Raw genomic sequence first — 22,606 nt, forward strand, 5'->3', positions numbered from 1 at the left:
CATTAAACGAAACATATTATTCGATTCCTATTGGACCATGAACAGAACTTTAACATAACTGTCTCCCCTACATTAAACGAAACATATTATTCGATTCCTATTGGACCATGAACCGAACTTTACATAACTGTCTCCCCTACATTAAACGAAACATATTATTCGATTCCTATTGGACCATGAACAGAACTTTAACATAACTGTCTCCCCTACATTAAGCGACACATCCTATTCGATTCCCATCAAACCATGAACAGAACTTTAACATTATAAATGTAGTTATTAAACCATGAACCGAGCTTTAACATAAATGTTTCTCTTACATTAAACGACAAAACTGCACCTTTCGCTTGGTTATTCGTCCATTCATGTGTCCTGATGGTGTTATCGCGGTTGCGTATCAAGCTCATCTACTGCTGGCCGTATATAAGGATTGGATCCCCACGAGCCGTAAACATCTTTTGGAAGTTTTTAGTTCAAACGGAGGAGTTAAAACATTGATAACAATGGGGGACATTGGAGCTTTCATGCAAGGGCATAGTTCCCGGACCCAGTCCGAGGCTGACTACGGCAAAGGTAGATTTAATTCGTTTTCAAACTTTTCACCACAACTTCCACCACGATCAGCATGCTCTTCTTCCCTTCTGCATCATCATCATCATCATCATCATCATCATCATCATCATCATCATCATCATCATCGTCGTCGTCGTCGTCGTCGTCATCGTCGTCGTCGTCGTCGTCGTCAACGATTTTTCAGTTCACTTAAAAGTCTTTACACCATTCATTTCAAGTCGGTGAAACTTGCTTTCACAACGATCAATTAACTAAGTGAATCACTAGCGTTATTACTGTTAAGTTTTTCTTAGGCTGTTACAAACAATAAGTATATTTCATTTTTAGGGATTCAATTTTGATTTTCTTTATTTAAATCTTCTTTTTTATTCTCTATGATGGAACTTTATCTTAAATACAAATTATGAGGGATAAAAATGATTTTATGTTCAATTAATTAATGACAATATATTGCAATATATCGCAAAAATACAATACGGGCTCTGTTCAAAGCGCTTCAAATGCATATTGGCACATCTCTATACGGGCTCTGAAGCGCTTCAAATGCATATTGGTACAGCTCTATACGGGCTCTGAAGCGCTTCAAATGCATATTGTCACAGCTCCAGTATAAGGTTAAACTGTTCACCCTTGAATATACGTATATCTTTAAAAGACACGTAATCTTTTTAAACAAAAACTAGATGATGCTATAGCAATTAATTAATTAATTTATTTTTAATATACCAACAGCTCTAATTATGGGGTTTTGGACAATAATTGTTTTAGGGATCTTTGGTATCCTTCTCTCTTTAGCATGGTTTATTTATTTTCCATCTGACGATGATTCAAGATCCGAAAAAGGTTAATTTTTACAAACATTATTATTTAAAACTCCGTGTATGTCTGATATAAGAGGGATAAATGTGTTCAAGACCTTCCTGGAATTAATATATGATCATCAATGTAAATGTGTACATGTAGTACTAGCGTGTTTCAGCCAATATCTCACTGGTAGTATCCAATGTGTGTTTTTGTTTTTACTCACAAATCATATATGCAATTAAAATACCAACAGTATAATAATTGAAGTGATGGCTTAACGCACGTATGTATCCAAAGCATTCTAATGATGTTGTGCTTTAGTATAGATATCATCACTAATACTTTGTTAATCAGTCTGTGTTATAACTTTATGAGATATTTGGTTTGTTACAATGACATATATATGCACGAATAAATCTATCTATCTATCTATCTATCTATGGCTACTAGCCTACGTATTTATACATGTGTTTAAAATATTGTTCTAAACTTTGGTAAATTATGATATTTTTTAAGCGAAATCAAATAATGTGATTTACGTATATTCAGTGTGTTAAGAAGGAACACTTTTTTACGCCTCATTGTCATCAAATGGCCTCTGGATTTACGTTTACCACAGCGCTCTGTAAAAACAATAAATTTAAGCATCTTTTCGAATCAAGGATTTACCTATAAAATGAACCCAAAAACATGTAAAAAATACAAAAAAATACAGAAACATGGAAAAAGCTTTTTGCTACGCCGTATAGAATTTAAATAATAATAATAATAATAATAATAATAATAATAATAATAATAATAATAATAATAATAATAATAATAATAATAATAATAATAATAAAAATGAGCCCATTCTCAGCCATGCACCACATCCTTATGCCTTGGTGCATATCTTAGTGCCATAGTTTCATTATTTTGCTGCATATTTGTGTAAATTGAACTTGAGCCAACATTGAACATGAACGGGAAGTTGAAGATATAAAAATAATCGATGCCGATAACCATTTGTTTCGTTTATACAGATTTAAGATAATTTAAGTTACGATTAGATTACCAACGGTGATAAGTCCATATAAACAGCCGCTTCAAAGTCTTTGACGAGTTTTGTTCTGGCGACTCTACGTTTCGGATTTAAGGGGATCATAATGAATGTCCAAATGTTAAAAAGATACTGTACTGTATATCTTTGACGAATGAATGTGGTTATATAACGATGCATTATGATAGAAGTTTATTTTTCATGTATTTTCAATAAATCAATAGTTGAACAATATGTTTTTGTTTTATCGATGTTCTATCATTATTACATAAAATAAAACTATTTCTTTTTGTACATGTCAAGCTGTCTATTTAAATATAGAAATTGATTGCGTTTCATTTTCTTTGCTGTCATTGTTGTCTTTGGGTTAAAATATCAGCTGCTGATGCTGACAGTGTTGACTTCAAACTTAAATATACAAAATTGAGCTGAATAGAAATTAAACCCAAGGATTTTAAAAGTGTTTATAATATAATTATAAAAGGCATTATAATGCATGATATTGGCTTAGATACCGCTTTAAAACTAACAATATGTTAAACTATTTTGCCCTGCCTTTCGGATATTGATTTTTTTCGGATATTGTTGGCATATAGTAAAAACAATTTTAGGTATTAGAATTTTTTTTCAATAAAAATGGACTATCATAGGTTACTGACATTTTTATGCTAACAAAACGAAAATAATCATAATTGCATTGAAACAATTAATAAAGACACTTTGATGAAAAATAATAATTCTCATTATTCTGACCTAGTCCACCTAAATGGCCGTCAGCCAGTATTTTGACAATTTTTAGATTATGGCAGACTGGTGACAGGGATACACATGAAATGTCAAAATGATAAAAAAGTATCCCTGATCGCTCATTATTGTAGCTATATTCTGACCTAACTGATAACTCAAACCACCTCTGTTTTTATTATAAAATTATGCCAAAGGATTGAAGAAATTGTATATTTTTTAAATATTGGTTGAAAAATTATATCTTTGTTAACTCCTTCATGGATGTTGTTTCTTCAAAAAGTAAATTTCAATGTATATCCTGAAATGAATTGTACCACATCATCAATCACTTATTTGTTTAATTTTATGTTTTGTAATCTGCCTTTGACAAGGACACTGTATAAGAAGTATTATGTTTTTATGATAGTAACAGATGCTTACACATGTTCAGATCCAGGATTTGAAGTTAGAAGGGGCATAACTTAGGGGTGTAACCTTTGTCTTGTGCCCATCCCTCAGAACCAAAATTATTGGGGGGTCAGGGCTCATATTCTCATTTAGTTATTTTAAGATCATATACTAGTACATAAAATGTCACAGCAACATTCATATAACTTCACTGATGCAACATTTCATCATTTCAGTTTAGACTGAAGCTGTTACATGGCTTAGCATACGATTATATTTTATCTATCCTGTTTCCTAAATTCCTCAGATGCTTGTTAACATTTCTTATGCAGTGTACGGGGATATTTGGATAACATTACATATAATTATTAAAACAGTATACTGTTACTTTTTTTTCTGTGCATCTGGGGTTTTATTGTACCTGTATTTTACTAAAGTTTGAAATGGGTGAATGGACTTTATTTACTGTATTTTGTCAAGTAGTTTTATTAGTTTTAATATATAATAGTGTTAGAATAAAAGTATTTTTATAATTTCATTTAAGTTTTAACTGTAAGCTTAATATCAGTTAAGATATTTAAGATGGAAATGTATATTTCTTATTAACATAAGGTCATGCCAAATTGATTTTAAGTGATCAACATGATATTTTGTCCAATGACAAGGCAGTATTTCTCAAGCTTTCCAATTTCAGTAAATCAGCAGTCAGCCTTTTTAATTTTTAATCATGTGAAGAGGAAGATATAAACAGTGGCTGGCCCAGTTAGTGGGTTAACATAATAGAATGTAGACCACTATAGAGCTTAAAGATTTATAGTATGTTCTAACACAAAATGTATGGTTATGCAAAATAAATGTTTCGTTATGAATATTTTAGGATAAAATCATAATAAATAGTAATAAAGCTTAACAATCTTTTACCATTACATTGTGTTTACCGGTATCATCATTAGGCTTGTAGGTTTTACATTTAGTAAAATCTATTTAAGCAAAGATATATGAAAATAAATATGAGTTTATAAAAGAAATAATTAAAATAATAATGTCCTTAGTCTAGCAATATATATAATATAAAAGGAGAATTTTATAGATGGTTGGATCTCCAAATGTATAATATATCTTGCTTTCTTTTTTATAATTGGATGTTTATTGGTGAGGATGAGCATTTGTTGTATAGAGAATAATATTTTTCCTATGGCACTTAGGTTTTTTCCTGCCTGGTAGGTAGGTTTTGAAATTAGAACCTCATGCTAAATATAGAACCTATTTGGGATGGCCTTAAGGTATTATTTAAACATTCACTGAATATCAACAAAACATTGCCTCAAAATTGTACTCAACTCTGCAGATTTAACTCTGTATTGATCCCAGGTTAAATAAAGTAATGGAATAATACAGAGTCAATATTGTTGGATTATAAATACTGTAATGAAAGCAGTACAAGAAATAGGAGCAGAATTGGAATTCTAAAATTAGAACAAAGTCAGCTGTTTATTTCATGTTTATTTCATGCATATTTTGATTGTAATTGAATGATGTTTTACTAGTTTTGACTAGTATAGACTGGATGCTGAAAAGAGTAAATTGATGACATAAAAAGCTGAAGTATTTTTAAATGTAACAGTATAAAAACAATCACAGCTGAAAGCATTACACTGAACATTGTTACTGTTTGGAGAAGGAATCACAATCAGGCATGGCTTGGTGTCGTTATAATGCAGGTGAGGTCAATCATACATTATAATAATATATGAATTATTATGTATTTTCATTATTTATATTTTATGTCATTGACAGGATTTTTAATATATATATATTTCAAGAAGCAATTGCATTAATATTTTTATTATATTAGTTTGTGTAATTTGATGCCTATTTTTTATGAAATGCAAAATTAAATATTATTTTTTTTGCATGTATCTTTTAAGCAAAGGTTCATAATATGAATGTATATATGGAATTGATAATTAAAATTTTCATGTTGATTCTTCTGATACAACTAATCCAAACTCTTAATTTGCATGTGTATAAATTTTCAATTTAGCTAATGTTTATTAACTTGGTGATATGTTATTCACCCACCCCCCCCCCCCCTAAATAAATTGCAATCGCTTCATTTATTTCTATTCATATTTTAATGTCCTGTCAGACTGTTGGGAGTGTATTTTCACTTAATGCTCATCTTTAAAAGGTTACAGATGTTTAATGTAGACATTCTTTAACTATTTTGTTATGAAATATTGTATGTAGATTTGTTTGTTTTTAAGTTCTTTCAAGTCTCAAAAACTTGTGCATTTCACGAAAAGTAACACACTAGCAAGAAAAGAAATTATCTTCTTTGTTAACTCAAAAGACATTAAACATGGAGTTTATAACGCTTTACTTAATTTAATACCAACTCACTTTCAAAATACTCTAGTTTAACTAAGAAAAGTTCTGACCAATTCAGGTGTGCGTGAGGTGATGACAGATTTCTGGCGGGAACACTCACAGGAGGCTTCTCTTGAAGAGATGATGCTGGACTCAAATGCACAGGAGCTAACGAAACATGAGCTTCCTGAAATACTCTCCTATCTCCCGTCCTGGGAGAGCAAAGATGTAATTGAGCTTGGAGCAGGAATCGGGTAGGACTGTTGTTAGCTTTACTGTTTTTCAAAGAAAGTATCTATATGTAATGATTGCCTTGGTGTCGTTGTTGGTGTTGTTGTTGTTGTTGGGGTCAGGTTTTCTATGTACAAAAACTTAAGCCTTGTTTCAAACTAAAAAATGGTTAAACATATTCAGTTGAAACATGGTACACATGTTTTCAGACATGATATATAGATGTACATCAAGGCTTCATAATTGAGACTCATTTCTAACAAATTGTAAGGCATTTGCTTGTGGTATTCTTGTTCATTTTAAGTTTATTTATGTAAAATGGTCTTGATTGCTCTTGGAAACGATTGGTAAGGTGATTGATATTTTATTCATAAGCTTTGACGAGGTATAAATTCATGTCAGTTTATTAACTATCTTTTGAATTCTGCAAGTGTTGATACAAAACGTTTAATAGTCGTTTGAGATTTTTATATGAAATATTTTGTACCCGTACATTATGTGCATACTTAAAGTGACACTTATATTGAAAATCAATACATACACATGTTTAACAAACATAACTTTTGATTGGTAAATCTTTAACTACTTACTGGTACTAAATAATGCATTTATGGAAAATAGTAATTACTGATTACATGATTGTAACCATGAATTCAATAGCTGAAAACGCCAAGTATTAAATGACTGTTGGGTCATAAAAGATTTATGGAGATCAATGATCGACTCATAATGTAGAAATACCATGTTTTCTGCACCTTTCTTTCAAAGTAAACACGGTATCCCTCATAATGGTTTTTGTTTTCGATATTAATTCATCCATTTCAGTGAATTAAAAAAATTGTATTAATTGTGGTATATCTTTTTTGGGAGTAAGAGTGCATCTTTAATAGTCATTTGAGATTTCCATACCAAATATTTTTTACCTTATATGTATACTCAATCAATTGTCCTTGCAGGCGCTTCACAGCGAAATTAGCAGCGACTGCCAAACATGTCACAGCCATAGACTTTATGGAGAAGTTCATTAACAAGAATCAGGAAACCAATGGCCACATACCCAACATTGATTTCCGATGTGAAGACGTCACGAAACTACGCCTGGAAAACAACAGGTTCCCCTCATATGTATTCATAAAACCATGTATTTAAAAGATAGGAAGGTATAAATTACATATATGTCACATTTATATATACATACATGTATAGAAGATTTTGTATTGGTTTCTCAAATTTGCTTGCTGTATTTGATTAATTGAGAACAGGTAAGCATTGAGGCCCACTTGTGGTGCTCTTGTTCATTGATTATATAAAGATCATTATTTATATGTGGATAGTTCATATTTCTATTATTTCACTTATTCTATTTCCTTCTTATTTATTTTACCGTGACTGTGAGGACACTTATAAGCTGATATAAATAACTCTTGAGTCCCTATTGCCTCGGTGAAACAAGAACCAAGGTATCCTCGCGATTTTCCGGAATTCTTAAAATAGTAACAAAGTGATAGCTTGAGTCAGAGTGCATGGTATTTATCGATGTTTATACTTCATAAAAATGCAGTTTTAGCAATTAAACAAACAACAGGTATGAAAATAAATGACCCTACATTTAGAGTGCGTAAAAATCTGTTTCTATAAACCTATTGATAATGCATGAATATCCGTATCTATGAAGCGAAAAGTTAAAATGCGTAACCATGAAGTAAAGGGTTAAGTAGCCATGTGAGCGTGCTCTGAGTGAGACTCGAACCCACAATCTTATTAGACCATCCAGACTTAATTTTTAACCATTCTTCTAATCAGTTGTGACCTGGTGTTTTCCAACTGGCTGATGATGTACCTAGAAGATGAAGAAGTTCACTCGCTAATCAACAAAGAGTTGTCATGGATACGAGAGGGCGGGTACCTGTTTGCCCGTGAGTCTTGCTTTGGCCAATCAGGTATGTCATTGTTTCGACTTGTATGACCAACTTACTACAGATATAAGGAGTCAGTTTATGTAAGAAGTCTTGTGCTGTGTTGTAACGTGGATATTTCATGTTGAAAACATTAAAACTTCCCTCTTTTAAACACCTATATTTTTTTAAACTTTTTTCCTTGTTTACAATCATTGTCCACATTCAATTTATTAATGTTTTGTTAGACCATACTAAGTTTTCATTCAGAAAAAGTCAGGCAGAGCATTGTTATTTTAATCATGGTATCTAAAACAAACTGAGGGCTTAGTTCAATAAAGCAGTAACTATATATCGAAATAGAAGGAGTTGTGACTCTACATCTTAGCCCTCAAATTATTGATTTGTTGGTTATGTATGTAACCTTTTATTTATAAATGTCAAAGATACATTGTACATGTATAGATTTTATATTCTGATGGTAAATGGCATTGTTAAAACTTTTTAAGTGGCAATTAGCTTTGAATTTAATAATATCTTTACTGAAAAGCATGGAGTGTCAATTTAGATACTAGCTTATCTATCAATATACTGTGATAACAGAAAAAATAATTATAATAACGTTGTTCTAAGCCATGAATTGAAGAAAGAAAAATTGGTGAAAAACAACCTTAATAATCAGACTATTTAAAACAATTGTGACATTTCTCTTAATGAAAATCAGCTGTCCTGACTATGTCAGGTCAAAAACTTGAACCCACATGTTAACATGGAGCTTTGTTTATGATGGAAATTAACATTAAACCAGATAACATTAAAATGAAACACTGACAACTCAAAATTTAACACTGCTGTCCCAAAACAGGGACAGTATTCATAATACCTCGCTTGACAGGCCTGATCGAAAACACAAACAAGCATGGTTACAATAGCCATGATTTTGTTTATTTGACTAACCTGAGTAAGGTCAATTATTTGATCCTACAATTTATTTCATAGTTCCACATTTTGTGAAGTTATCACTTTTATGAAGTTAACCTATTGCGTGATGGACACTTGATTGATGAACTTGTTTAGTTATAGTTAGTTTTGTATCAGTGTTTCTGCAGTATGCTAGTTATTGTTATGACAAATCTTCAAGTTTAGTTTTTGTTAAGTAAGTAATTAAAGTGTTTGTTGTTGATTTGTTTTTTGAAACAGATATCAATGGGGCATGGTGCGAAGTCTGGCACTAGCTTCCTTGTTTTGTCCACAGGTATTACAAGACCTTGTAATTTAGACCATGAACTTGTTATTAAGACCATGAACTTGTAATTGAGAACATGAGCTAGTTAATAAGACAACCTCAATAAGACCATGAACTTGTCATTTTAAAGATCATTAAGTTGTCATTGAGACCATGAACATGAAATGAAGAACATGAACTTGTAACTATGAAGGCCATGAACTTGTATTTAAGACAATAAATTAACTTGTATATAAGACCATGCACTTGTTATTAAGACATTGAACTTGTTATTAAGACCATGAACTTGTCATTTTAAAGATTATTAACTTGTAATTGAGAACATCACTACCAGGAAAGTGTAACTACGACCATGAATCTGTATTTGAGAACATGAACTTGTAATTATAAAGAACATGAACTTGTTGTTAAGAGCATGAAAATATAATTTGGAATGAGAAATTGTAATTTTTAAAGAAAATTAACTTGTAATTAAGAACATTGACTTGTAATAAAGAACATGCAATTATTATTCAGAACATGCTATTGTGGTTCAGAACAAAGCAATACAAGGTTTGTGGCATATAGTGTGTTCAATAGAGTCAATGTTAATGTGGAGTTAACATGAGTGGGTTTGTGAGTGTGTCATTCATGTATTGAAAGTTTCTTTTGGATGATTTCATTATGGTTAGCAGTATTTGATTACCCCACCAGTGACAGAAGGGTAGACACAGGCTGTTAAATCTGTTTTCAGTGAATGATCCTATAGGGGCCTTGAGAATGTAGGCTTTCACACTATGATGACTCATCTACTTACTTTCTAAAAAAGTATGAAAAGTCACACGATATGCAAATGGTTGAAAATTTTACGGAATTCAAACTTTTCTTAATATACACTTTCTGATAAAGACAGTACATACTAACCATAACATATATGTATAATTTGGGTCAAAATACATTCAAAGATAATAAAATTGAAGGCCGCTCAAAAATTTTGGGAAAATTTTCCATTGAAAAACTTTCCACTGGCCCGGCCCCCAGTTTCAGGACACGATCATGCAATCCTTATGTCAACATGTACTTTTATATCAGCCAGAGTTTGTCAAAAGATGCTAATTGTTTTTATTCGCTTGGCAGCCATTTAATGTGAAACAGATAATGTTTTCATTAGCTGCATATCTGCTGATATTATTTTTAGTCTGAAGAAATTCTGCTGTACACATGGTATTTGAATGTTAAGGCTATTGAATGTTATGACATTTTAATTGAAAAACAAGTACTGTACATTATATGATTGTACTTAAGTTCAGAAGTATTAAATATTTAAAGAATTAATTTTTGGTTCAAGTCATTTCAGGAATATCTTGTTTGTCAAATGCCATGAACTGTAATGAATTTCCTGAATAATCTATTTTTTTGATAAATTAGGTACAAAAAAGCTTTTAAAAGAACACAAAAAAACTTCTTCTTTTTTATCTAATTCAGCGTTGATATGAATTTAAAAAAAGGAGTCATTCAACAATAAATATTTCTATAATTCAATTTATTCTTGTAGTAACTTTGTTGCTTTTTATTTCAAAAAAGACTTCCAGCTTTGGACCTAAAGTTCTCTGATGCAACACATGTTCTGATATGGCTCAAGATATAAATAGGGAAATACAATTTATGATAAAAATAGATTTCCATTTTCCACTAGCCTTACATAATGATAATGGTTGTTGTTTATGATTATAGGAAACAAGAAACGAAGTGTGAACCCGACCAAGTACCGCGATCCTAGCCTCTATATGGCGATGTTCACAATGATCACCATTCCCACGGAAAATGAGGATGAGGTGTTTGGCTTTGAGCTTGTTCTGTCCCGATCTCTGACATCATATATCAAGGTTTGTTTGATGCTAATAAATATTCAGTAGTTTCAACATAATACCAATTATATAAAGGTAGAAAAAAACATAGTAAAAGCAAGCCCTACTTTATCATTAAGGTTTAACATCATATGTTTTAACTGCCTTTGAAAGCTATAATTATCAAGATTTCTGGCGGATTGCCATTATATGATTTCAAGTTCATAAGCTGCAATATCGTTACAATTAAAGGGACTGTGCATCAGATTGGCACCAAAAAGAGTTTTTTTCTGTAACAAATATCAGGACAATTATCTTATAGAATGTGTTACGCTTTGATATCATAATTGTAAAAAAAGTACCAAATGTAAAAAAAAAATTGTGTCAGAGACCGGGTTCCAACCCGTGTCACCAAAATTGCAGTCCAGCGTCGAATCCACTGAGCTATGACGGCATACTCTAATTGGGTGACATAATTAAGCTATACACCTACCACGGTAAAATCACGTGATAACACCGACTAGCCAATCACGCATAAGGAATGAATTCTACCTGGTAGACATACCCAGTAATCTTTTTTAATGGAAAAATACAAAATTACTGCTAAACTTAAATAAATTGTAAACTATGTGGTACTTATGTTAGTAAGTTTCAATGCATTGTACACATTGATGCCAAGTTTATGTCGGTTTTCGACAATTTTTTTTTTTTCGCCATTTTATCATATAGAGTACAGCCCCTTTAATCATAGAACTCAGTGTAACTGTGCCTATCAGTAATATATGATGCACTTTAAATATCTGCACATAGACTTCTGTTCTTTATCACAATGTTTGTAGTTGGTTTTTGAACTCTTGTGTTAATAACTGAGCTAGTTTAAGAAGTTCATATTTGAGGTCAGTGTGAACTCGATCATTATTTGATAATGTGACATAATTTTTGGTGCTCTATGATACTTAGATAAGTTAGGTTGACATTTTGCCCTTTTAGAAGGTAATGGTACATATGGCATGTATGTAACTGCTGAACTACTTTTCCAAATAAATTGACGTCGAGACATTAAAGGGACTAGACACCAGATGATACAATTGCAAGATAAAAAGAAAATTGCAAAAACCAACATAAAATTGCCATTGTTGTATACAACAAATTGAATATTACCGGTACTGACTGATGTATCACATTGCTTATGGCACATGCATCTTTCACAGTTCTTGCGCACTTTTCTAATTTTGAAATTTACTAGAGTTGTCTTCCAGGTAAATCCTAATAAGTTTAATAATAGCGTTAGTATATTTTCTGTACTCATAAGCAGATATGATTTAAACTGAGAATCATTATGTAATAGTCATTGTTATTATAAAAAAGCCATATATCTCTGAAACTGAAAAAGGTATTTCCATGAAACATGATACGCAATTATTTACAATGACATTGCGATTTTGTGTCCCATCACCCTAGCAATATAAATTTTATTCTTGATTCTTTAATCTAATGAGAACTCTCAGATTTTGCTTCTTTCATTTAGATCAAATCTTAGATATTAACTGAGTTTTTCCCCTAGCTGATTAGTAACAGCGAAAATTGTTTACTGTAGATTTTTTTTATTTTGTGAGGTCCTTTTTCCACAAGTGTTGGTTTTTGGACAATTTTCCAAGTTTTAAAATTAGAGCTGCCAATACTTAAATCAACTGAAACCAACAGTTAATGGAATATTTTGATATGTTTTAAACTTGGAATGTGATCAAAATCACAAACAAATCACAAATATTGAAACCCTTGCATATTTCAATATTACATTTAAATCAACATCACCCCTTATGGTTCAGCATGGGATCTTACTTTGTATGTTAGTTGCAGGATAGTAGTCAAAATTTGCGAAAAAAGCTGGGGATTTGAAGGACCTCCCCAATCAGGTTTCAAAGAAAAGCAAAAAAGAAGCCTTTCGGGCCGACACTAATGGCCTTTTTTGTTTAACCTATTGAGTCATTTTTAAATCCCTGACAGTTCAGGTAGTGAAAGTTTTTCTCTCATTCCAGATGAAACACAACCCAAACCAGGTGGTATGGCTTCTGCAGAAGTTGCGTCGCAAGGCGAGCACCATCAACAACGGCTACAAGACTTTCCAGGAGTTTCTCGATAACCAACAATACTCACTCAATGGCATCCTGAGATACGAGAAGATCTTCGGCAGAACTTTTGTCAGCACCGGAGGAATAGATACCACAAAGGTTGAATTTACATTTATGTAGATTTATTGAGACTTACTTTTTTGAAATTATTGAAATTAAATTAAGCATGTGTAAAGTATGTGTAGGTTAAATGCTATATGCTTATTTGGCAAATATTTTCGAAAGAAGATTAGAACAAAGGTCTAAAGAAAAGAAACACTTTTATATAAGAAATATATAAGTATATATGGTCTAATGCACAGGGGCAGGTTGCGTTGTTTTGACACACCACGCCCCCGTCCGTTTTTTTTTTTTTTTTTTTTTTATCAAATTTTTTTTATCAAATTTTAGAAATTGATAAAAAAAAACGGACGGGGGCGTGGTGTGTTAAAACAACGCAACCTGCCCCTGTGGTCTAATGTTGTTGTTTTTTTACTTATGTATAGCCAATTCTGTTTCCCAATAGCAAAATCTGTTTTCCCAAATGTTCAATAAAAATTCTAAAAATATATAAAATCAGTTGAAGCAGTCCTAAAAACTGTAGTTTATTATTGTTGGTGTTATAAATTCCCACAAATAGATGGCTATGGAGTATTCAAGTATATTCAGCTCACATAAGTATTTATTAAAAATTCCAAAATTGATGGAAAAAAGACAATGTGAAAGTTCCCGAAAAAATTATATATGTGTGTTTCCAAAACAAACCAGAAATAAACAATATCTGGTCTGTTTCAGTGATTAAGTTCTAGATTTCAACATAGTGATAACTTAAAAATAATAAAATTGGACTAAAGTACATATTTATTATATTTCTATAAAATATTGGCCAAATATTGTTTTTATGTGATTTATGAAAGAAAGGGTTAAACATATAAAAAAATGTAATATTTTCATCTTAAGGAGTTAGGGTAATTTAACAGGATCTTTGTGTTAATAAAGATACCGGTAAACTATTTTTTATTTTGTAAAATCAAGTGTAAGTAAATAATTGAATGTGGCTACTTAAGCTTGTTATTCTTAAGATTTTCAAGAAACTGGGGCCTGAAGTGAAATCTAAAAACTCAACAAAACTTTTGTATAATCTTTAAACGTATTTTAGCATTTCATGTATTCAATTTCTTATCGTTGTTTCCAGGAATTTGTAAAATCTTAAAACTCAACCAGTTTTGTATAATCTATAAAAGTCCTGTGGCATTTCACATACCTAAATTTTTTGTTGTTTCCAGGACTTTGTATCTCGGCTGGACCTACAGCCAGGTCAGGTCGTGTTGGACATCGGGTGTGGTATTGGCGGCAGTGCCTTTTATATGGTCAAGGTATGAATGACTCTACAGGCTACTGGCTAAAGTTGTTTTACAGATGGTTTATTTAATGTTTATCTAGTCTGTTCATTAAAGAAAAGAGTTAACATCAAAATCACATATGCAATATATATTTTGGTTTACTAGAAGCTAAACTCTAATGTTCACATTTAATGTACTGTATTATGTATTACATTATGTATTTTGAAAGAATTTAAACCTGAATAAAAAAAATCATCAATAAATCAATCTATGGATGAAACCAGACAAGTTTCTTTCTATATTCCATTGTGAAGTCCGATTATTAATTCTATGATGTATTTTTAGAAAAAAAAAGAGATTGAATTTGGTCATCTTGAGCTCGGGTTAAAATCATTCTCTTGTCTCAAGATTACATACATCTTCAAAATGAAACATCAAGAAACATGATATTATTATAATTAAGACCCTGAAGAATTTAAACATATCCGTTAATATCAAATTTCTAACAAGTTCAACATTGGAACTAAACAAGCGAGTTGAGCTACCATACATTGATTTCTATTTATTTCAAGGTACTTTTCTGTTAACTAAAATACTGTTGTATACATTACTGAAACATACATGTATTTGTTCAGGAGTTTGGAGTGAAGGTGGTCGCTATCGACCTGTCGGCCAACATGATCAATATTGGGATGGACCGAGCGAGGGAGATGGACATCAATGAAGATGTATGTGTACTTTTTGCAGTCTTTTGTCATTGAAAAATTATTCGAATTACGTGTCATATTTTACTAGTTGTAATTAAATGCATCAAAAACCTTGGCTTTCAAATTAAAAACAAATCTGTTGAGATGGATTTTTTTTAAATAACACAATGCTGGTTGTTATTCAACAATTTAATTAATCGATAGTGGGATTGTTTTTCTGGAATAAATAACAGCAAATGGTAGTTTGATGCAGTTGATTGTTTTGACCATTTCTTACAAACAACATCTGACAAGTGACCTGGCCGATCGAGCCTCCCACTCGTGTCATGTAAGTTGCATATACATGACTGAGACTGAATATTTATTAGCTTTCCCTACTAAATTGATGTCACACTTATACTATGATGATATACATTCCCTTGGAGATGGACAAACTCCTTCTCCCCATCAATTTTTGCATAGGTGGACAAAATATCCTCCATATATATTATTTACCATATCTATTGCACAAAGTGTATAATATATTATTTTTATTATATTTTACAAAAGTTCTACTAAGTAACAACATAAATCATAGATTAAATACATTGGGAGGATTGTATTTGTCTTTGCAAAAATTGGGGGGGGGGGGGGGATTTTGTCCATGGGAAATTTTGTCTGGGGGAATTTATCCAGGGGGAATTTTGTCTTAAGGAATTTTGTGTGTACTAACAATCATCACTTGTGATTTCATGATTTTCATGATGACAAGTTTGTATATTATCTCATGGTTTCAGGAGGTCCAGTTTGAGATAAGTTTGTATATTATCTCATGGTTTCAGGAGGTCCAGTTTGTATATTATCTCATGATTTCAGGAGGTCCAGTTTGAGATAAGTTTGTATATTATCTCATGGTTTCAGGAGGTCCAGTTTGAGATAAGTTTGTATATTATCTCATGGTTTCAGGAGGTCCAGTTTGAGATAAGTTTGTATATTATCTCATGGTTTCAGGAGGTCCAGTTTGTATATTATCTCATGGTTTCAGGAGGTCCAGTTTGAGATAAGTTTGTATATTATCTCATGGTTTCAGGAGGTCCAGTTTGAGATAAGTTTGTATATTATCTCATGGTTTCAGGAGGTCCAGTTTGAGACAAGTTTGTATATTATCTCATGGTTTCAGGAGGTCCAGTTTGAGATCGCTGATGCAACAAAACGGGAGTACGAGCCCAACACGTTTGACGTGATATACAGTCGGGACACAATACTACACATTCCAGACAAACTGGCGCTTTTCAAACAGTTCTTTGTGAGTGGGCAATACATGTATTTACTACTTTATGCATCTCTCCTTTTAAGAGTTTCAATCATTGGGCCAATTGCACAGATGTCTTTAAAATTAACAATGTTGTTAAAGTCATTAGTGTTAATTTTTTATCTGCCATAATTCTACCAAAATTTGAGACAACTATTCCAGAACATCATAAAGTATTTTACATTTAAAAGTGATCAAGGATGTCATTTATCACATTGTTAACTATTACAAAGTTCTGAACATTCAGCCCATTATATTATTCTTGTGTTGCAGAAATGGTTGAAGCCCGGCGGGAAGTTGTTTATCTCCGATTACTGCTGTAGCGATGGAGACCACAGCGACCAGTTCAAGGATTACGTGAAACAGCGAGGCTACAATCTCCTGTCTCCTGCCAGATATGGCAAGGTATAGCTTACGTTCTGGGCTAGTTTTGGATATAAGAAGTTGTTTTTTGAGGCGTACTGTTGAACCCATAAAATAATAGCTACAATCTCCTTTCTCCCACCAGATATGGCAAGGTATTGCTTATGGTTTGCGCTAGTTCATGATTTAAAAACTGTTTATTGTAGCTTTACTCTTGAACCCATGAAGGTCACAGTGACTGTTTTGATGTGTTTGTGAAATGTTACTGGTTCTATTTTCATTCCCAACGAAAACAGCAAAGTCATACATGCCATATTTCTTAAAGGCTTTGTGGGGAATTTTTACCTCATTAAGGGGTATTCATCAATTGTCAAAATTAAGGCCTTTTATTATTGAACTTAAAAATTCTGGTGAAGGTTTTGAATAAACCATGTAACCACATTTAGTCAATAATCTCAGCAAATACATCATGTATTGCATTGAAACTTGACACGTGTTCCCAACTATGCAGTCTACATCATTAATTAAGTTAGATAACTCTTTTTTGCATATAATGCTAATTATGGCCCTGAGAGAAAAATATAACATGTTGATGAAGATGGTATTGATATATATTATCAACCATTGCCTACTCTGTACAGGTGCTAGAGGAGGCTGGTTTTACCCGCGTGGATGCCCAGGACAGAACAGATTTGTTTGTACAGAGCCTTGAGAAGGAGCTTATTGTTGCTGAGGATATACGGGAAGACTTCGTCAAGGTGGGTTTGACTGGGGAAAATATTTTATCAAAAAATACTAGAAGCGATTTTGTGACTAGGCCAGATTTTCGACAGCACAGTGTAGTACTACTGTAAAAAAATATCTCCGAAGTACAAAACTGCTTCTTGGATTTTTAAAATGGCCTCAAGGTTTAGTTCTTTTGGCTTTTGTTTTGTTTGGAAAAAGAAATTGAAGCACTGTAAGAGCTTTGGTGTCATCATCTGCGTCAGTGTTTTGATTGTGTGAAAACTTTATTCTTTGCTAGATCTAATAAACAACAACTGGCAAGATGATTTTCCAAATTATATTCTATGTATGTGAGATGTAATTGATAGTAATTCTGTCGAAAAACAAAGGCCATTTAAAGAATGCTTTAATTGAAAACAGTAAAAATACAACATATGTACTATGTTAGAGGAACTGCACCCACTGCCTGAGTAATTCAAATTATACATGTGAGGGAAGCACAAGTCAAGAGGGGAATGGACATAGTTATACACTAGTGATTTTTTTTGGAATTATTTTTGAAGCCTGTATCTTGCAAACTGGGAAAATAGTTGACTTTGGGAAAAATTCAAAATCAGAGTAAACTAGCTAATATAATGGCAAATATATATGTTTTCACTTTTAAATGCATATATTATCTTGTAAAAGAGTAAGCTTTGTCGAGGATTTTTTTTTAAAAAATATATTGCTTTTTTATTTATTAACGTAATCTGCAATTATCAAATTGAGAAAAAATTATGAATTTTTGGGAAAAATGGACATTTTTTCGCAAGGTGAAACAGACTTTAGAAGGCAGTAAATTGCTCCAAAAAAAATCACTGTGTACCATACCTGTTTTATACCATATTCTATCAAGGAGTTCAATAATAAATATCATTGTAATTTATCAAGATGCTACTTATTGCATGGTAAGAGCTCTACCGATTGGTTACTAATGTGATAATTATAGAATGTACGAAAATAAAAAAAGCGCTTTCCAAAAGTGTACAATCTTTTTTTGTAATTTCAGGAGTTTTCACAAGATGACTTTGACTACATAGTGAATGGATGGAAAGACAAAGTTGGAAGAACACAGGACCAACGATGGGGCGTTTTTTACGCTGAAAAAAACTGAACTCAATCGCTAACATGATAAAATGTAAATAAAACACTTAAAGTGTGCAAAATCATCATCAGCATAGAAAAGTGGATATTGTGAGAAATTGGTGGGAGTTTTAAATCTGAAATTTGTGTTTCAAACATTGATTCAATGTTAAGGTGAATTAGTGATGAGTAAGTCATAACAAAAACAAATGGTGCAGGATGGTTAATAGAATTGTGAATTTGCTTTCAAAAAGTTGCATTTCAAATTATATTTAAACTTAGTTTATCATGGTTCCGTGAAGTTGGATGATCATTATTATAGGTTTTCATGAATTAAAAGTGTGTAATTTTATAATATCTCCTGTCTTCGAAATTTCACTCTTTAATCTCTGATGATATCAAATAGTCAGGATAAAGGAAAAAGTTTGTACATATCTGATATATGCCAATTACCGTATAGCTCACCAGGTTTTTGACATAAAAAGGTTGAGGATTTATCATAGCTTTGTTGTCATCATTTTCATTGATGTTATTGTGCAAAATCATGACCCTTTGCCATGACTCAAACTTTGTTAAGATATTCAAATGAAACTTGGTACACATGTTGCCAGAGACAATTAACACTCATGTTCAGCAAGGCCCATTACTCTGGCTTTAATTAATTTTTGACTGCAAAAAAATCAACAAGAGACAAGTGACAGGTGTTGGCAGTTACTCTGAAGCGCTGTGACCCGGGAATCTTGTAGTATACTCATTAGATTGTCATGAATGTAACTGATATAAGCTTATTTCAATGACGTTTCAAGATCCGTATTGTTTAGTGTTGTAGTTTTACAGAATGATTGAATGATGTTATGTGACCCTGTATAATTTTGGTATTTTTTGAAAGGGTATGGACTACTTATTTCTAATATCTTATATAAATAATTAAAACTGCATTTAACCATGAATCTATTTAAGTATGTAGTTTTGTTCTTTATTTCAACTAAAATCAGACGTGTTATTACCTATTTTGCATATTTTTCAAGGCCAAAAAGGCTTTCTTGTTTTATTATTTTCTCGTATATATGCTATGCATGCGTTACATACAATTTTGTTTTATATTAAAATGTATTTATTTATAGGTACTTTTCTTGGTGTTATAAATATTCTATACCTAACCTTCAATAGAGTTACTATTGTTTGCAAATGAACTTTGCATTTCAAGGTTTTTAAGAATTGAACGAGCGTGGCATTAAATCTGCCCTTATCAATAGTGGAAATTTCAAATCAGGTGCAACTTTTATAGTTTGTCAATTGACTTCCGAAATCGAAGAAACCAACTTTAGGTACAGTGATTTGGCATATACCTTAAAGTATCACTTGGAACTTACTACCGAAGATTTGTCTCCTATCCTAGAAAGAATCCATGCATAAACATCCCGCAGTTGCATTGATTTCATTTCAATCAACCAATAAAAGTGAAGCTTTAATTACATGCACATGGACAGACCAATTACAAACAAGACTTTTGAAGTGCTTAAATAATGATTGATAGGTATGTTTTGCAAAGATTATTTGCCAACAGTAATAATGGAGGCTTAAATTTTACAGTTGAAAGTGACCTTGTTGTGCTGTATTTTCATGTAAATTTTCTTGATCAAATTAGGTTTATTTTTTCAAGCCTTTGATTCTCAAGTATTGATTTTTGTTTAGTATTCAATGTTTTATCATTTCTAAAGTATGAATGTTTTTGGGTTTTTTTAATTCTTTTTACTTATATATAATTAATTTCAAAATATCTTCAAATTGTGTTAAGTTTGGAGGTAATAGAGTGAGCTTTAAAAGCTCTTCAGAGATGTGTTAAATGTTGTAATCTTGACTTTATAAATAAAATTTACTAGACTTTATTCGAAACCTTAAATTTGCTTTTACATGTTCAATTTACAATATTAAATAAACATTAACAGTTGATTCGTATGTAGAAACATGGCATTAAGGTATCATTTCTGTCAACAGTTTTTGCTTTAGGTAGTAGGGTAATCAGAGACGTTCGAGATTAATCTAACATGTAGTTTATTTATTTAATTGTTAATATATATATTTAAGCTGGCATAGAAAATGCTGCTTTAAGATTAGGTAACAATTAAAGGCTTATCCAGGTATAAGTGGCTCTTTTAATGTTGTTCAATCTTATATTTTTCTGAACATTTTGAAGAACATATCAAGGTGATTATTGAATTTTTGTCAATGTTAGAACAAAGTTTGTCATTATTTCAATGTTTAGTGTTATTGTTTATTTTTGTGTTAATAAGTATCATTTTCGTTGACAGTGTTTGTTATGAGGTAGTATTGCAATTAGAAGCTTTCATGAGGCCTGTTTCAACCTGCTTTTTTCCTATATTTGTAGAAGTAAACAAATATACTGGCAAGAAAAAAGAGGGCTTATTTTATGAAATATTTTAATTTTTAATGTTTGATAATATGATTTGTTATTTTAAAGAGTTTACCGTAATTAATTTAGTAACCCAAAGAGATACAGGAGGTATCTTGCCAATTCTTATTTCATGTTTTCTTGACAGTTTTATTTTGTATAACTATATGTTGAAACTTGCAAAGAAGCATGTTTGATCTGGAAAGGGATGAATAAATTGCCAAATGTCACATTTTTCTGTGTGTTATTTTTATTTTTATTTCAGGGAGAATAAATAAATGCTGGACAACAATTGATCAATGGTTATATTAGGAAATATTATATAGGGTTTTGATTTTCCTATAACCTTCTCTGAGAAGAGCAAAGAGCATAGTGTAAGATTCGCGACTTACTCGATGAAATCGCTTTAGATATTGAAACAGACTAAGATGATGTGTTTTTAGGAAAAGGCTCTTCCATAGCGTACTGTTGAAAGATGGGTATCCTTGTATAAAGGAAGAGTGGTTGAGCCCCAACCTGGTCAGCAGATTTCGGCAGGCTCTGATACTTGTTATATGCCTGTCTTACAATGGAAGAGATGGGGAACATATAAGGGATTGTTTTGTCAGTGGTGCTTTTGATTAAAAAAACAAAAACTTATGAAAACAGGTGTTGAATCATGTCTCAATTTCATGAACCCGCCTGAAAAAAAAATGTGGTTGGGTGAAACTCCTGAGATAGCTAGGAGTAGCACGGGTGTCATATGGATTATGTACACTATGTTTGACAGCAACAGAATTGTAGCCAACAGTAGTCCCAATACCTGAGCCACGCATGTGAAAAGGCATTTTTTAGGGATCATAATCTCTCTGCTATTATTGACCTCTATAATACCAAGTGCTTACGAACCCGGGCGTGCAGCGTTGATCACCGACATAATCATTATACCTGTCACTCAATTTTTTTTTAAGCTTCTCCGGTAGTTACAATTCGCTCCAATCATTGTGTTGTTGAACAATGATTTATGTGCAAATCCCACTTAATGGTTACAGAATATTTGCAACAGCACAATCTACAAGTATTGCCACATCAGGTCACGTCTACTCCCAGATTCCCATTGCTGTTGAAAGTGCCTATATCAATGTTTGAACAGTATACTACAGATTTTACAAAGGCATTTTCAGACTGGAATCACGGCTCAAAAAGTCTGTGTGTTTCAAGAAGGAATACATTGAGGAACTAAAATATACATTTTTGTCAAGACACAAGCTCCAACAGTAATGAGCCAATGTTGTCAATACTAATAAAGGCTTCTCTTATTAGCCATTACTTTTTTCTCTCAGCTTAATACAACGCAAACTCAATGGTCCAGATTGGATGAAAACTTGCACATAATATTTTACGCCGTTTCATGGCCAACATTTGAAACTTTT

The 22,606-nt window shown here is 31.9% G+C and overlaps 1 protein-coding gene across 4 annotated transcripts; it reads left to right on the forward strand.

Moving 5' to 3' along the window:
- Nucleotides 1-474: 474 nt before the first annotated feature.
- LOC128244694 (uncharacterized) lies at nt 475-21,429 on the forward strand. 4 transcript variants are annotated; one of them, XM_052962733.1, is made up of 13 exons: nt 2,786-2,876; nt 5,098-5,271; nt 6,000-6,174; nt 7,108-7,263; nt 7,955-8,091; nt 11,006-11,157; nt 13,158-13,349; nt 14,516-14,605; nt 15,208-15,300; nt 16,439-16,564; nt 16,844-16,975; nt 17,575-17,691; nt 18,708-21,429. In XM_052962733.1, exons 2-13 carry the CDS (start codon nt 5,247-5,249, stop codon nt 18,810-18,812), a joined length of 1,500 nt encoding a protein of 499 aa, XP_052818693.1. In that variant the 5' UTR covers nt 2,786-2,876; nt 5,098-5,246; the 3' UTR covers nt 18,813-21,429. The 4 variants fall into 4 exon arrangements, with proteins under 4 accessions (XP_052818691.1, XP_052818693.1, XP_052818692.1 ...); XM_052962732.1 differs by having other exon boundaries at nt 2,802-3,997; XM_052962734.1 differs by having other exon boundaries at nt 2,827-2,876; nt 4,922-5,271.
- Nucleotides 21,430-22,606: the final 1,177 nt, after the last annotated feature.

The sequence above is a fragment of the Mya arenaria genome, chromosome 8 (assembly GCF_026914265.1).
Source record: "Mya arenaria isolate MELC-2E11 chromosome 8, ASM2691426v1".
Classification (NCBI taxonomy): domain Eukaryota; kingdom Metazoa; phylum Mollusca; class Bivalvia; order Myida; family Myidae; genus Mya; species Mya arenaria.